The sequence below is a fragment of the Orbicella faveolata genome, unplaced genomic scaffold (assembly GCF_042242905.1).
Source record: "Orbicella faveolata isolate gen_17 unplaced genomic scaffold, um_ofav_v1 contig_12, whole genome shotgun sequence".
Classification (NCBI taxonomy): Eukaryota; Metazoa; Cnidaria; class Anthozoa; order Scleractinia; family Merulinidae; genus Orbicella; species Orbicella faveolata.
The window spans coordinates 5,860,001-5,877,754 of NW_028301539.1; the positions used below are offsets into that span (position 1 = coordinate 5,860,001).

The 17,754-nt window shown below is 39.6% G+C and overlaps 1 protein-coding gene across 1 annotated transcript; it reads left to right on the top strand.

The window, feature by feature from the left end:
• The first annotated feature begins 442 nt into the window (after positions 1-442).
• On the top strand, positions 443-17,666 carry LOC149116276 (ephrin type-B receptor 1-B-like). The gene is made up of 20 exons (XM_089283581.1): positions 443-517; positions 630-754; positions 3,116-3,265; positions 4,383-4,998; positions 5,352-5,399; positions 5,717-6,067; positions 6,898-7,103; positions 7,281-7,350; positions 7,676-7,778; positions 8,212-8,261; positions 8,578-8,724; positions 9,139-9,215; positions 9,415-9,520; positions 10,271-10,332; positions 10,549-10,647; positions 11,377-11,496; positions 12,159-12,308; positions 14,794-14,838; positions 15,417-15,571; positions 16,903-17,666. The coding sequence occupies exons 3-20, from the start codon at positions 3,131-3,133 to the stop codon at positions 17,156-17,158; spliced, it is 2,796 nt and encodes a 931-aa protein (XP_089139707.1). The 5' UTR covers positions 443-517; positions 630-754; positions 3,116-3,130; the 3' UTR covers positions 17,159-17,666.
• Positions 17,667-17,754: the final 88 nt, after the last annotated feature.

The following is a 17,754-nucleotide window of genomic DNA, read 5'->3' on the forward strand; positions in this document are numbered from 1 at the left end:
TAATTACTCATATTTTGACGGAAATTTAGCATGCAATCCTTAGTTAGGTTGAACTTTTTGACGGCACATTTGAATGTTTCACTCTTCTTCGTCAAGGAAAGTTAAGTCTTACACAAATGTTGATGAACGAAACTCTGTGAGAGTCAACGTTCTGGAGGTGACACCTCTTTTCCAACGCCATGTTGTTCAAAACTCTAACCAGCATTTTTGACCGCTGCGCGCTCTGTATAAAATACTGTGAAAACTACAACAGTAAACATCTTTTTGCCTTTTCAACCAGTGAAAAGCAGGGAACCCTTGCTCGTTCTCCTTCGTTAATTAACGTAATAACATGCAAATCTTTGAGAGAGCTTTGTTTTAGGACAATATCTGCTGACTGTTTGCCCCACAGATCAAAGTCACGCCATACAAAACTTTTGCACAGTCCACCGCTATAAGCTTTCCCAAACAATGGCTAAGTCAGGACACATTTTCAAACTGTAAGACTTTTTCCAGCCACACGAAAACTGCGACACTGGTGGGTACTATGTAGTCACGTAAACTGATCTTTTCAGTTTTGACAGTGACATCATTCTTTGTCAAATTATAAGTATTTGATATCTACATACTTATTGCATATCTCTATTTAGTTCGCGCAGACCAGGTCAACCGTAGAAGCAATGCAGTCTCTACCCTATGTTCGTGTTGTCTGACCTTGGGCTACTCTTTCAAAGATTCTTTCGATGAATCAAGATTGTTTGTCGATCACGAACTGGTAAGTATATAACTTGTAACGAAATGCATGCATTCCGTGAGTGATAACGTGAGTTAAACAGTTGACATTTGCGAAATGTAATCGCTTTCAGTCGAGTGTAATCTTCGTCAAAACATACCATCAGACTTTCAGTGCATGGGAACTGACGTGCCTTCTCACATCCAACTGATCATCTCATGGCTGCCAGTAGCTGAACAGTAGATCGATGAATCAAAGCCGTGCAATAAGAGAAAATACTGCGCCACAACACTGTTCGTTGCCATGCGGAAGTTATCGCCCGCTCAGTCAATTTCAGCTTTGGAGGGCTTTTGCCCTTTGAGTAAAGCTGTGAGATCTCATAAAGAGTCACTTCCTAAAATAAATCTGGAACATGAAACAGAGTTCTGATATCATTGCTTAGTGTCCGCTTATGCCCGCGTCAGAACGAATGTTAATACCGTGTAACGATGGCGCTAAAGTGGAGTTAATTTGTTTGTTTAATTTGCAAATATGTTTTGCTCTTCATAAATGTTTGTCTATTACAATATTCGCTCCTTTCCTAGCGATGTTGATAGAGCTGATATAAGGCTGGAATGAGATTTCAGTTCAGCTTAAATTCGGCGACAATTCATCATCTATCACACAGTTACCACATTCAGCAATGACTTTTCACTTTTGTTTATGCGACGATGTTTGCATTACGTCGCTGAATTCATCATGGCGGAAATAACTTGAACTTTAGTTCAGCTTAAATTTTGGCGACAATGCTTCATACAGCAAAACCTGTATTAATGACCCTATATTAAGCGGAAACCCTCTATTAAGTAGTCACCAGCTCAAGTCCCAAAATTTTCCTCCCATATTTACTTTAAAATAAACCTGCATTTAGCAGACACCGCTGTTAAGCGGACGCGGACACCAATATTAAACCATTTTGTTGCACAAAACCTGCGATAAGCGGCCACTTCAAGAACTTTTTACTTCTAAAGGTCCAGCTAAGACTCCTTTAATTAACATTGTTCAGCGATGTCGTTTTAAGCTAAGTGATTATTTCAGATTAATACATTGACTGACTAGACATTCTCCTTTGAGCAGTGTTTTATCTTTCAGTGTGTTACACTGTGTTACAAAAGAGTTAAGAATTAACTATTATTGTAAAACATATTAGAACCTGTTTTGACCGGACCCAGGGTTCCGCTAAATACAGGTTTCACTGTATGTCAGTTAACACATTCAGCAACGACTTTTCACTTTATTTTCATTTCCACCGCGAAAACTTAGCTTGCATTATGCCAGTAAATTTACCATGACGGAAATAGCTTGCATTGTTAAATAGCTGGGGTTTGGGTGATTCTAATGCGCACTCTTATTGGTTAATTTATGGTCACGCGGCAACAGCTAACATCGAGATATTTTCGGGAAGACAAAATCTTGCTGTTTCCTTCGAGATCAGTCATTAAGTTTATAGTACAATACGTTAAATGCTACAAAATGTAAAGGTACAATAAACTACAGATCTAATAGGCCTTATCACGGTTTTCGACGCCATCTTGACGGATAGGGAAAGCTGGCAGAAATTACAGTGTTTCACGGTATGGGTATCCGATGGCAAATAACTTTGTCCAAAATTGAACTTTACACAATTTGTGAATCGTAACGTTAAAATACCAGGTAGAAGATTGTATTCACCAAGTTTGAAGGATGTAGCTTGGCTAGAAAACGCTTAGTTGATTATTTTAATTTTCCATACATTTGTCTGTATTCTTTTGTTTCCCGCAAACCGCGTCTACCCAACCAAATTATTTACAGACGAGTTTCCGTCCCAGGAAAATACCTGTATGGTTAGTACTCGTCCGTGAAAACTTTCCTGTAAACAAGCGGGCTTAGAGAAAAAAATTGAACAACACAATTTGCCTGTTGCGAAAAAATATTTGAAGGATAATAACCACAATAACCTTCATTTGGCGCGAAAATATGCTCAGATATTTTTCCTTGGACATCAGCTGTTTCGAGAAGCCAACAGTTTTCCGAGAGCGAGCCTATTGTCGACAGAAATAGTTTAGATATATTTGCAATTTCTGATCTTTGTTGTTATTCCAGACAGCTACTCCGGGAAATTTGACTCGCCGAGGCCGGGAATGTGTTGGAGTAATGAGAAGAATAAGATGAAGACACGTTTATCATGTCTTCTATTCACATTCGAAGCATTTAATCTTCCAAAAATAAAAATGTAAATATATACAAACTGTATAAAAGCTGTAAACGCGTTAGTTCTGAATATATCTCGCTCTTCGAACCTCGTCAGTCGTCCGCCATATTGAAAATGTCAATTTTGTGGCAATAGCTGCCAAACTAAATTTTATATTTCCTCTTATTTATAAGTTATGACTGATCAGCATGCAGAAGTTTTGGACCGCAGTTTTGATCACCTTGACGTTTGTAGCATTGGCGTCATCAGTTCAACTGATACTAGAAAACACAGACGACGAACACAATTGGAGTTGGATTAGTAAGCCGCCTGGACCATCAGGGGTAAGTTTAAACGCTAACCTTTAACATGATGACGAACTTTAATTTAAGCCAGTCCTTTCCCAAGGCAAATAGCGTGTCGCCCACTGTTCCACGAGCGCTCAGTTATTAACCGTCCGATGAATAGCCTTGGCGGTTTAAGCAATTTTTTAAGCAATTTGAGCGCGAGCAAATTGCTTAAAAACCACCAAGCTACGTAGGCTATCCGATGAACGGTTCAGTTAGCTTGTGTACATCCGTCTCCTCCCCTCCAAAAAATCGGGGAGATTTTTTTGAGGGGAGGCGGCGGATGTACACAGGCTACAGCTCAGTGGGAACACAGTATTTGAGTTTTACTGCATTGACAAATCCCGGGGGGGGGGGACTCCCATATAAAAAGGATGGGGGTGCTCGTCGTACATTTTAGGGATTAATAAAGAAGGTTTGACACCTCTTAGGTTGTTAAGCCTCAAAAGCAGGAGCTTTCGTGGTACTTTTTCCCACACTGCTAACGACGTGCAAGTAATCTCCATCGAAAAAATATTTTTTAACCGAGACTCTATCCGTATGGCAAGGGAAGTTTTTTTTTTTTAATTCAAAAAGGCAGAACAATTGATCCCGATGGTCTGAACATCCGTGAAGAAACACATTAATTGTTTCCTTTTATTATCTTTTTTCATTATTTTATTTTACCATATGCATATCGTTAATTTACACTGTCAATTAGTTTTACGTATTTCCGGTATTACGAAAATATGCTACATAAAAACACGTCCCAATGTAAAATTCTCATTGTGCCTGACCAGCCGAAATATAGTGCACCTTCAAAAAAATCATCCTACGTTGTGTCGGTCTCTGCTTTTATATTCTACTTTGTAGGGAATGGAACCGAAAAAAGTCAGTGTCAGTTAATGTGTTGTTTTAATGTAAGAATTTGTACCACTTAGGGGTGAAAACACTCCAAGCCATGTCCACAAAACAGGATCTTGGTAGCGCTCTTTTTAAAATTTCCTTCGAACTCTCCCATCCTTTTTATATTGGAGTTCCCCCGGGAGACAAATAGCATAACCAGGATTTGATTTTGAGTTTTAATGACCGATTGATTGTTTGTTTATTTGTTACTAATTCTTTTATTTTGCAGTGGGATAGACGGACTAACCCTACACGATATGCGGCTTGTAACTCACAACAGTCAAACAAATGGCTGTTGAGTGATCAAATCACAGTCGGAAAAGCAAACAGGATCGATATCACTGTCACTTACCGAATCAGAAGTTGTCCTACCTGCGTAAATGTTTTTTACTTGTACGTAAACCAGTCAGACCAGTTTATTGCAGATCAACTTAACCATCCTGACCCTCTTATTGACACAACAGCGTATGAAAAAGTGGCAGAAATTAAACAGGCTATCGATTTGAGAAATTCCGAAACAATAAACGTCCCTGTTAAAGGACAGTATACTATCTTAGCATTCCATAATTATGGAGCCTGTAGTACTCTGTTCTCTGTCAAAGTCACTTATAACATTTGCCCTGATGAAACACTCAGAAGTAATCTGGTGTCACTACCAAGGACTGTAGCGCCAGCGAATGATTCTGACAGCATTCAAGTGAATGGAAACTGTATCAAAGATGCTGTTCAAGTACCTGGCAGTTTGTACGTTCACTGTGAAAGTAATGGCGAGTGGAACACCACTGAACTTGAAGGAAGATGTATTTGTAAAGAAGATATGGAGAATAATGGAGGGATATGCGAAGGTAATGTTGCTGCATTTACGATTTAAACTCGATGAACTTGAAAATGTACATGAGCTTGACTGTTGCGGTCACATACATTACCTTTTATTGTCGTGGATGGCTTTTTTGTTTCCCCTTTCCTTTTAGGAATATTGAAGCAACCCCATCATTGAGCTCAGTCTCTCTTTTTAGGAAGAACCACAGAAACCAACGTGTTCTATTTCGCTCTATTTAAAATGCAGCGAAAACACTGTGGAATTTGTAACTGCATGGTAGCAATCCCTGAAAGGTTCCTAGGTGAATAAGTACAATGCTGTACAATAAATATTATTTCCCTTTCTGCTCTTATCTCAGTTGGTGCATTCTTGTTTTAGCTTGTCCAAATGGAAAATACAATGACCAGACGGGCCTTATTTGTACAGGTAAGAAATGCTACAAAATTAATTTGTGATACCTTTTGGATGGACTCAGATCTCAGTCAGAAATCTAGAACTCATTACAATTTTAGCATCAATTCACACATTAATTGTGCCTTTACTTTGAACATGAATGTTTAAATTTCGTCAGAATTATTACCTTACAATCTTCAGAATGCATCTGGGATTGTCCATAATTTGGAATTTAGGTGTATTTAAGCATCACGGCTCTTTCGAGTGTTAATTTTAGGATGCCTTGTTTCCTTACTCGCTAGCATCCTGAAATACTAACTAATAAAAAGGTCGATTTTTGCTGCTTTTAGTTCTTCCAACCGTCCCGAGAAGCATTACCGTTGCATTCATCAACCAAAGTGCAGTGGAGTTAAGATGGCTCCCGCCTGCAATAACCGGTAACCGGACACTTGTGTACTATGACGTCGATTGCTCTAGGCCATGCGAGGATGCAGACGACAACGAGTGTGCTGATGAAAAGTGTGGAAACTTACCGTATAAGGACGTTTTAAATGTGACCCATGTGATGGTAACGAACCTTTCGTCATTTGTAAATTATACTTTTAAAATCTACGCTAAAAACAGAGTGAGTGACGTGGCGAAACGAAGACACGGAGTTGAAGGAAACTTTGCAGCAATCACCGTAAGGACTAAAGGATCAAGTGAGTTTTTGAGTTTGTGGTAAATTTACAATATGCTGTAAGATAATATTCATCTCCTCTGTAAATCATCTAACACAGATGATTGCTATTAATTTGATTTGCTTTGGTTCAACCCAAACGTTTCTCAGGGTTTAATATCTACCACAGCACCAACTGAATGCAACATTACAGAATCATCGTGAAGGACTGTTGGTGGGAGGTGCTGTGGCCTCGTGGTTAGTGTGCTCGTCTTCGGATCGAGCGGTTGGGTTCGAGCCCTGACCAGGGACATTGTGTTGTGTTCTTGGGCAAGACACTTTACTCTCACAGTGCCTCTCTCTACCCGGGTGGACAAATGGGTAGCAGCGAATTAAATGTTGGGGGTAACCCTGCGATGGACTAGCATCCCATCAAGGGGGGATTAGAAATAGTCTTTGTCGCTTCGTGCTACAGAACCCCGAGATAAGTACCGGCCTGATGGGCCACTTGGTTCGTATTCAGACTTTATCTACCTTCCCTGTGAGGGTTGTTAATTAACGAAAATTATTTCCACAAGGCCTTCTCCAAATAAATGCTAGTGCCTGGACACACGCATATTTTAAATCGGCGTTTATTCGTGATCGGGATTTAAATTTAGAAAATACGGTGCGCTTGGTCACCATAGAAACTTTTAAAAAAGCTCTTTCTGTATATAGCTTACGACTGTACGATTTTGCATTAATTGTACGCTCTCGACCAATCGGAAGCAAATAAATTTTGTGTGGCGTGCAGCAATAATTTGCTGTGGCCAAGGTTTAAGAGATCACGCTTGGAACTTGATGTTCTTGATTGGTTTATTTTACACGTTATAGTTCCTGGAAAACCCGAAGTATCGGTTGCACAACCGGAAGATGCCGTTATTTTGTCATGGATTTTAGAAGAAAAGAATGGCGTCATTAAACATTATCAAGTGACATACGCAAGAGAGGATGATTCTTCAGATAACCAGTCAAGAACTACACAGGAAACTGAATTGCAGTTTGAAACTCTAATGGCGGGAAAAACTTATGAATTTCAGGTAGGTAAAATTTGAATTCGTAGTTTGGGTAAGCAGTTTAACACGCCAGCAATTAGATGTTATCTTGAAGTTTTATGCTAAGAAAAACAAGCAGACAAGCAGGCAAACAAGAACGGCCAAACAATCAAACCATAAAAATTTTAAATTAAACCACTTTGGTCCTTTTTTTTTCCTCAGGTATTTGCAGTGAACAACATCGGTAAAGGACCTGCTGGGACAAAAACCTTTACACTTAGAACTGGTTCCGGTTTGTTAAAAATTAAATAATTATCAAGTTAAGATTAACATAATTATTCCTGCTCTTTCTTGTAAACGATTTCACGTTTATCATTTTCCCCTCCAGTCTTGTTGAAACTAGAACAAAAACAAATCACCTAACGTAAAAACTCATAGAAATGCCATGGATATCGCACTTCAAAGTAAGAAAGCTTTATTAAAGATTGCTATGGATCCTGACATGGACTTTGACTTCAGCTTGACTTATTGGCTGATTAGGGTTGATGTAACTTTTATCGCACGATTGATGACCAGTGATTAATACTTTATCATTTCTGTCTGTTATATTACCACAGATGGATCGAAGGCGTTTGAGATAATTGCATTCAGTGCCGGAGTTGGAGGACTGGTGTTAATTCTTTTAATAATACTTGTTGTCATTATGATTCTCCGCAGAAGGTGGGTCTCTTAACTAAGTACCTTGTGGATTTGTTCTAGTCATTAAATTGATTTGTTAAAGTTCAGATCGAGACATCTACTGGTCTACCTTAGCTCGTAATACATGTACATCAATCTACCTATCTACTTACCTATCTAATTACCTAACGTATCTACGTAGATGAAACGTATCTACCTAACGTATCTACCCTCCTACCCACTTACTTACCTACCTACCTTACCTACTTGTCTACCTACCTACGCACTCACTCATCTACCTTAACCAACCAACTTACCTACCAACCTGCGTACTTACCTCCCCACCCACCCACTTATCTACCTTAACCAACCTACCTACCTCTCTAACCACCAATCAATTAAGGTTGCTTATCAAATAAACGAGACTAACTTATCTCTATATATCAACTTAATGCTTCAATGTGTGTACTACTAGGAAAGGGCGAAAGAGTGTAGAGAGAGCCTATATGAAAAGCATTGAAATAGGTAGGTTCAAAAACGTCCATATTTTATATAACGCAATTGAAACGTCTGTTCCGGTTAACCCGTGTTAGGTGCTAAAGAATCGACTATTAATGTATAAATTTGCCTTACTGTATAAAACGAGATGTTGCCATTAAGGAAAATAAGAAGACTTTCTGGAAGCTTTCTCGAGTTAAGTTACATTAATTAATTTCTTTCCACTCCGAACACATTCGCTCGGGATAACAATATTTAGCAGATGAGCTTTGTCAACGAAACTGCATACAAGTGTTGTGACTCTTAGTAAAAGTCAATGTTGCCTGCAATGTTTTGTTTAAAGGAAGTGAATTACAAACTATGAATCCCATGGATCAGCGAAACCAGTATATCGACCCTGGAAACTATCTGGATCTAATGGAACTGATATCGAAGTTTACGAATGAACTCGACAGAAGTGACACTAAACTAGAGGGAATGATTGGACAAGGTAGATACTAGTCCTTAATACAATAGGCCAATTTCGATATAATAAAATGCTAACTTGGATGCGAGGCATGAGGAAATAAAACAAAATAAATTTTAAATTATTCATTCCTCGACTTCGATGTGATTTGTTTTGTTTTATTCCGCCAAGCCTCCGAGCCAAGTTAGAATTCTAATTTATCGAAATTGGCCTATTTTACTAGTACACTAATGCAAATGCTGTAGCCTGATTGGGTGAGCTGTTATACACGGTAAGCCATTACTGGGTCGTCCACATAATGGCGACGGAGGCGTGATGGCCTCATGGTTAGTGCGCTAGTCTCCGGATTGCGCTGTCCGGGTTCGAGCCGTAGCCAGGTATCTCAGTTATTTTGCCCGTCCCTGTTTCGATTGCTTATCCTCATGTTTGGTATCTCAGGAGAGTTTGCAGACGTGTACAAAGGCATACTTAAGACTCGAGAAGGCAAGAAGATTGTCGCTGTCAAAGTCTTGAGGGTAAGTTGATCTCTTTACGTTTGCTGCTCTTATCCTTTGGTAGAATTTTGTAGCAAAACTAAAAGCTGAGTTTTAACACTCAAACAGCTAAAGTGCAAAAGATTATTCCTGTACTCGAAACAAGGCCCGTAAGAATATATGTTAAGAACAATATAAGTTAAAACTGATGTTACAACACTGGTCTTCTCTTTCATTCCAGCCCGGTTCCAGCGAGAAAAACCAAAAGGACTTCTTGTCAGAAGCATCCATCATGTGTCAGTTTGATCATCCAAATGTTATCGGACTCATAGGAGTTGTTACACAAAGTAAGTGGTATATATAGAGAGAAAGATGTAAATTTTTAAAACATCTGGAGCGTGAAACAACGCAAGAATCTAAGTCCCAACATCAATTCCAAATGATGACCTCCCAGATGCCGACCGGGTGCTCTAAGCGGTGAGCTATAAAGAGTCATGGTGAGTTGGGCCATTTACTAGGTTCATAGTATGTATCAACTATGTATCACCTGTATGTTCTTATAATTCAAGGAAAATGAAGCCTGCTGCAATTTCCCACCCCACCCTCTCTTCTTCTGTTATGCATGTCAAAATGTTCCAGATGAATCATCATCGTTCGTCCGTTCTCCAAGTTAAGAACTTGGCTGCAGTCTCTCTGCCTACAGGCTATCCTGTCCTCTTTAGCTTCTTCTAAGGCCCAATCCGCAAGTCAAAAAATACGTTAAGTCAATCCGTCTGTCCGTCAGTCCATCAATCAGTCATTCATTCAATCAATCAATCAATCAATCAGTGAATCATTTGATTGATCGATTGATCAGTCAGTCAGTCAGTCAATCATTCAGTCAATCAATCAATCAATCAATCAATCAATCAATCAGTCAACCAACCAACCAACCAATGAAGCGGCCAGTCAACCAATCAATGGATAAATCAATCAAACTTTTAAACAATCGAGAAATAAATCAAATCACTTCAAGAGATCACACCTTGATCTTCTCTTGATTAACTTTATTATTTATTTATTTATTTAATCAGTTTATAATCAATTTGCATTTGTAGGCAGGCCGATGATGATTCTCACAGAATTCCTGGAGAGTGGTTCACTAGATCACTTCTTACAGGTACATTTACTGAAGATCTTTCTCATGTTTGTGTTTTTGCTGGGTATTTTTGTTGCATCACATAAATTCCCGGAAAGTCCAATCCTCTTTGTTTGGGTGAGATGGAACTTTAAACAGTTAAAAGGAAGTAAATAAGATTAGACTTACGTCTCCTCTGAAAGACCTCAAAGTGACTAATAAATGAACTAATAGAAAAGTCGAATTTCTTCTTTGTAGAAACGTAAAGGACTGTTGACGAGCCTTCAGTTGATAGGAATGGCTAGGGGCGTGGCCTGTGGAATGGTGTATCTTTCCGATATGAACTTTATTCATCGGGTAAGTATATACATGGTAAAGATAGTGTACTAATAACTATCAGTCCTGCGATCGACTTAGCTAAATTGCTAGTACCCATGGAATGGGCGGTGCGGTGGCCTAATGGTAAGCGCGCTGGTGTTTGACCGAGCGTTCCTGGTTCCAGTCCTGGCCGAGGTCATTGCGATGTGTTCTTGCGCAAGACAGTTTACTCTTACAGTGCCTCTCCCCACACAAGTGTGTAAATGGGTACCGGTTAATTTAATGTTGGGGGTAGCCCTGCAATGGACCAACATCCCCAAGGGACTTACACCCCAGGTGATAGTAGAAATACTCCTAGTCGCTCCATGCTACGGAAACTGGGATAAACTGCCTGATGGGCCATTTGAACCGACACAGACGTAAAATAGTCAGGGAGCCTCTTTCAATATTATCACCATTTTTACATCACGAAAAAGTTGCACTCATTATCTGAGTGCCTTGAAGGATTTCGTGAGTCTCCAAGGCAGACTGGATTGTTTTAATACTTGATAAAAGGTTAAGTCTGTATTGCGCATATCAGAAAAACAAAATTAACAGGCGATGGGCGGGGGAGGAGGAGGGGGGGGGGAGCGCAATCGTTGTATCATGTACATAGCATGGTGACATAGTTGGGCAAATTAATGTTGATATCCCTTAGTCAAAGTTTAATCCAAACCTAATTTATCAATTAAACTCACTAAACTGTTTTAAATGTTTCCTGTGGTTTAGGATCTCGCAGCTCGTAATGTGCTTGTTGGTGAAAACATGCTGTGCAAGGTGTCTGATTTTGGTCTTTCAAGAGAGTTACATGCTCAAGACGATCAAGAGCCACTGGATTACGAGACTCAGGTACATGCTCAAGTTTTTCAATCAAAACTGCGAAACCGCGTTGGTTAGATAGTTCAGTTGGTAGAGCACTGCAGCGGTATTGCAGAGGTCATGGTTCGAATCCCGTTCAAGCCTGAATTTTTTTCAGGCTATGATTTCACAACGGCTCAAGTTGTGTGTATATATATAACTGCTATTATCAATCACGCGTTCATCATAATCTTCCTCCGCAGTTCAGATGTATGATCTTCCATATATTTTCTTGTAATTATTCTAGTAATATCTGTATTGGATTGTTGTAATGCAGTGGCACACCACGAGAAGACCCTACATCAACTGCCTAAAAAGAAAAAGAAGAAAAAAAAAGGAAACATGGGGTGTTAATGAGATCATCAAGCTTCTTCGTCGTGGCCACTTTAATAGTTTAAAAGAAGCTTTAAAGATTTTCTGTTGCATAAATTACGCACACAAGAAAATGAGACAACTAACTAACAGTATAATGCCTGATTCTGTCAAGAGTAATGACCTTTAAACTGCCTTTCTGTGGGATTGACTTGTATAAGCCTTTCTGAAACCCGAACAGTAACTGTTTCTTGCTTTCGTTGTTTTTCTTGCACGTTCCTTAGTAAATACTGTATTTCGTATCTTAACATTAAATCGTGTTTCTTTTGATTACCCCAAAGGGAGGTAAAATTCCAGTTCGTTGGACCGCACCCGAGGCGCTTAAACATCGAACGTTCAGCTCTGCTAGTGACGTGTGGAGTTTTGGTGTTTTGCTCTGGGAGATCATGACTTTCTGTAATAGACCTTATGGAGAATGGAACAACTACGATGTAAGTGATGTGTAACCTCGCTGCAAAAAATTCTTGAAACGAGGAGATAGCGTCGTGAAGGGAATTCTTGTCGCCCAGGCTCATTGACTCAATTACAAACTCATTCACTCCCTAACTTGCTAAATGACTGAATCCCTGGGTGACTAACTGTCTGACTAAATAGCTGACGGAATGGCTGGCTGGCTGGCTGACTGACTGGCCCGGCGACCGTCTGACTGTCTGACAGGCTGGCTGACTGGTTGACTGACTCTCTAGCTGAGTGACTGACTGATGACTGGTTCACTGACTGACTGACTGGTTGACGAACTCTCTAGCTGAGTGACTAACTCATGATCATAGCTCTACGCCCGGAGGGGCTTGGAGTGCTGCAGCCCTCTCCCCCTCCCCCGCCCCCCCTCCCCCACAATTTGGGCAAGTCAGTGTTTTGGGGCAACAAGAGAAATCTGGGCAACGGGTTTTTAAAACGCTTCCATTTGTTTCGAAACATTACAATGCTACTGACAAACAGAGAATAACAATACTGGTAACCAATATACAATAAGGTGAGACAATACTCAAAAATAGTGCGAATCAGCATTTTCTTAACACCCCTTATTTTTTCGTGTCTCAAATTGTCACTGGACAAAAGCTTTATTTTTGTGTAAGAATCCGGAATTTTTTTCATTCTCAATGTCAACTTAACTTTTAAGCATTTATGGGTCCCTCGATAAGGTGCTTTCTGAGCTTTGGATCAGGTTCAGTGGAAACGACCAGGAAATACTCTGTGCTTTGGGAGATATGTGTCACAGGGAAACGCCTGATAAAGAAAGCTTTCCCCGCATCGCTAAATTTTACGAAATCGACGGTGAGATTCTGGAAGCCGAGCAGAAAATATACGCGGGTTTTCGTCGTGAGCGCGGGTTCCACTCACGACTGTTTCAGAAATACTGCAGACAACGCATGAGAACGAAAAATTTGATATGTTGCCAGAGTTTTCCAATGTGGTAAATATTATTGTGGTGATACCTGCTGCATCATGTTCTGCAGAGCGCGGATGATTCAGTGCGTTGCGCAGAATAAAAACCTACCACCGCAACAACATATGGGGCAACAGCGTGTCAGTAACATTAAAAGTAACATTAACATTAAAAGGAATACGGCCAACTCGATCTGAACTAAACAATGACATGTATCGTATATTTGATATTTTCGGCCCTCGCAATGACAGAGACAGTAATTTCTTAATGTGGTCTATATGATAGATCAAGAGCTGATTCTCATTGTGGATTGAAATGTAAGATTGTTTTCACTGCATATTCAGGCCAATGTTAGTGAATCCTGTGCCCCTCATTTGTACTCGATTGTTTTAGAGAAATTTGGGCAACTTGCCAAAAATTTTTGCATGTGAAAGTGATTCACCACTACCCCTGGAAAAAATTGCCCGTACGCTTATGGACTGACTGATGACTGGTTGACTGACTGACTGACTGACCGACTAACCGACTGACTGACTGACTGACTGACTGACTGACTGACTGCCTGCCTGCCTGACTGACTGACTAACTGACTGACTGACTGACTGACTGACTGACTGACTGACTGGCCACTTACTTAGTGACTTATTCACTGTAGTTGTTGTTTAACAGTATAAAACTCGGACTATTTAGAAACGTATTCCTTCCCATTTCAATGAGCGTGAGAAGATAAGTTACTACATATTAATCCGTTACCCATGTTGGTTTTAAAGTCTTTGCTGTAGACAGAGCAATATGTAATTCTAGAGTTCTGCTATAGTCGATTCGACACTTTAACATACTCAAGTATTAATGAAACGTCACAGCTTTAACTTGAAATAATGTCTCCTATCTTGGTTTCACTGGAACAAGGTGCTGTGTGTTTACGAAGGCTATGGTCAGTACAGAAATTAATTATATGACTTGCGTTTGTGCCGATATAACACCCTCTGATTGGCTAATACTAGGGTATTATTCTCCCGTAATGCCAACGGGCCGATTACGGGTCTGCAAAAACTGAACCAAGCAAAAAGCCATATAATAAACTACTTATTAACGTTGATCGTTCAGTCTTTACGAGAGGATCTCAAAGCTCGGAAAATCTCAAACCTTGCCGGTCGCTCGGTCAATACGGCAAGGTCTCGGTCTGAGATTTTCCCGTAAAAACCTCATTCTCGGTTAGTAAGTAGTTAGTAATCAATAAGGACCAGACTATTTAAAAGCTTAAATAGCGCTTTGAAGTCTTTGAAAGGAACTCGGTCACGGCATTTTGAGTTATTTTGGCCACGTACAAAAGTACTTTTAAATTGAAGGGAACCTGAAAATATGGTAGTTTAAGGAGATTATAAAGAGATTATAATATAATAATTAACAATACAGCTCGAGGAACAAGGATGGTTAAGGATTACCACGGATTGCAAACATAAAAATTTTAGACTATACTTTCCAAGATGCGTAGCTTCTTTAACTCGTTTATCGTGTTTTTTAAACAGGTTATCAACAGAGTACAAGCTGGATACAGATTGCAGTGTCCTCAGGTGCGGAAAATTGGTTAACGTTTGTTTTGCAATTTTTAACATTTGATGGGTGTGTAAAAGCTGAAGTTAGTGAGGGACGTGTAGAAAGGGCACGACTGTACCTCCACTGTCTTGCTATTTCTAAAATTTTAAATTTTACGCATCGCATATGAAGTGCTGCTAGTGTTGAAGTGATCGTTTTTTTTTTTTGGTTGCAAAAGGACTACATGTTTGCTTCCAATATAGAAATAACTGAAAGCAAAAATCTAAGGACTGCTGATTTGGATGAGTTACACCAGGCAATCTATCCTTAAAAGTGTCCCTGAATAATTTGTTGTACAAATTTAGCTTATTCTATTCATGAGCCACACCTGGATCCTGACGTTATCCACGTCGATGTAATCCACCACAAATTAATGAGAATCCACCACAAAAAAGAGGTTTCTTCCAATGGCCCATGTATCCCTACTTTATGCGTCCAATTATATCAGATTTTGGACTGATGATTTCTTGTAAGTTTTTGTATAACTACTTTTATGTACTTCAATTCCGGTCTGTGAATTAACTAATTAATTTGCTTGGTTATTTCCTATCGCAAGGGCTGCCCGAAAGTTCTGTATTCCTTAATGTTGGATTGCTGGGGGAAAGACAAAAGTAAACGACCCAAGTTTTCTGAGATCGTTAGTCGCTTTGATGAACTAATTCGATCCCCAGAACTTCTAAAGGATTATGTCTCATCGTCTCTCCCAGATACGTAAGTACTATTTAATATGAATATATGAATTTAATACTGGAGGTGGCCCTGTGATGGACTCGCATCCCATCCGTGGGGGAGTAGTGGTGCATCAGAAACCGGAATAAACTCCCGCCTGATCGGCCACTGCCATGACGAAGACTTAACTTTTAACTTCAACCTTGGCCATGATGCATTAAAAAATAAATGAATAAAGAAAGACATAAAAATACAGTAATCACCAAATTTGTACTATAAAACACTTCACTGTTCTCGTCACTGTTTTCCTTGCGTACTGGAAGAGAGGTCGCACTTCTAAAACCCTTAGAAAATCTCCTTTGATAACTATTTACCCTGTACTGATCTCAATTTGAGTCGGTTAATGAAGATACTAAAGCTAGGGTGGTTCTGGAAATATTAGAGACATTTAACACTATGCCAAGGTTTCCATGTAAACGGCAAACAGCAAACGGCAGTTTCGGGTTAGGCGCCGGTTTGGCGTTAGACGTTTGTGACTTCTATCAGTTTAGTTACGAAAACATAAAGAATAATTTCACTTGAAGATGCCGCCATGTTCAATTTCCAGACAACAGCAGTGTTTGATTTTCAAATGGCAACAGAAAGTCCTGTTTTCACTCATCGGCTAAAAATTATATCTAAGCATGTACTACTGGCTTACTAAATTTCTTACTGACGACGTGGTATAAACAGAAATTCGGGATAAAAAAAATGTTCAGGTAAATCACTTATGTGCAAACCTACTTCTCGGCGTCGAAAACCCGCGTAGAGAACTCCAAACGTGACCGCAGCGCTTAGTTAAGTGACTTCTAGCGGTTTGCCGTTTGAGATTTCCGCTGAAAACCTTGGTGCTAAATGTCACTATTAGATTCGTTCTTGTTACAATAACAGTGCCTACTGGTATTACATGTCAGTCACTAGCCTGCGAACGCAGACGTATTTCCGGCTGTGGCTTGTCTCCGCCGAAAATAACGTCTGCGAACCCGAGCCAGGAAACGGTTTCTGTGACGCAGGAATTTTAAGCCAATCACAGTTTAGCTCAAGTAGCCCCAGAACTACTGCGCGAGGAGCACTCGAGTTTCATTCTATCATGGAACCTGATTGGCCAAAGAGAAACAAAAGTCATTATCTCACAGAAATCGTTTCCTGGCTCGGGTTCGCGGACCCTATTTTCGGCGGAGACAAGCGACAGCCGGAAATACGTCTGCGTTCGCAGGCTAGTCAGTCACTATCAAAGCCATTATAACGACAAGGACACAATAACAACAATAAAACAACGACGACGCCCAGTCAAGTCGTTTCTTTATAATTTTACCTGTTTTTATTACTTTCAGATCTATCGAGGTCAATTTACCAGAATTTCAGTCCGTGGACGACTGGCTAAAATACATCAACATGGAGAAGTATTTGGAAACATTCCAAGCTAATGGCGTCAATACCCTCAACAAGGTCGCTCAGCTGAATGAAGGGGATTTAAACGAAATAGGAATTAAGTTGGCTGGACATCGAAATAAAATGAAAAAGAGTATCAAGGCTATGAATTCACAATGTCACAACAAGGGCATGGATGAAGAGGAAGCCGCAAAATAGACGGGAGAGAAAACGTGGCTGATTGGAACAAATGTTTGCTATAAGAACCAAAAATTATACGAAAGAAGTGTAATTGTTATACTTTAAATTTGGTTCTTTTGATCAAACAACTGATAAAGTTAAAGTTTTTAGATAAAATTTTTTTTTTAGTTAACATTGAAGAACAGTAGCTCTTTTTAAATCATTTTTATTGTGGGTTTTAGTTCAGTTTTTATCGCAAACTTATTCATTACAAAATAGTAAAATTAATACAGATAGTAAATACAAAATAGCAAAGAGGAATTTCAGTAACAAATTTGACAAGTGGTAAATCTTTAAGAAAAAGAATCAGTAAAAATGCAAAACGCACCAAAAGAAAAGAAAAGAAACGAAATGCGATAATGCTGATACTGACAGTGTTAAACACTCACTGTTAAAGTTCGTTTTAGGAGCGAGGGTCGTTTCGTCTCACTGGCTGAACTATAATTATGGGAAAACCAGGAAAAATGAAATAAAAACTGCAAACCAGCGTGTTCGAGTGTTACCATGTACATTCTACTCCATCTTCATCCTCAGTGTTTTCTGTCCAAATGCGGTTGGCTCTAAAACCATTAGTC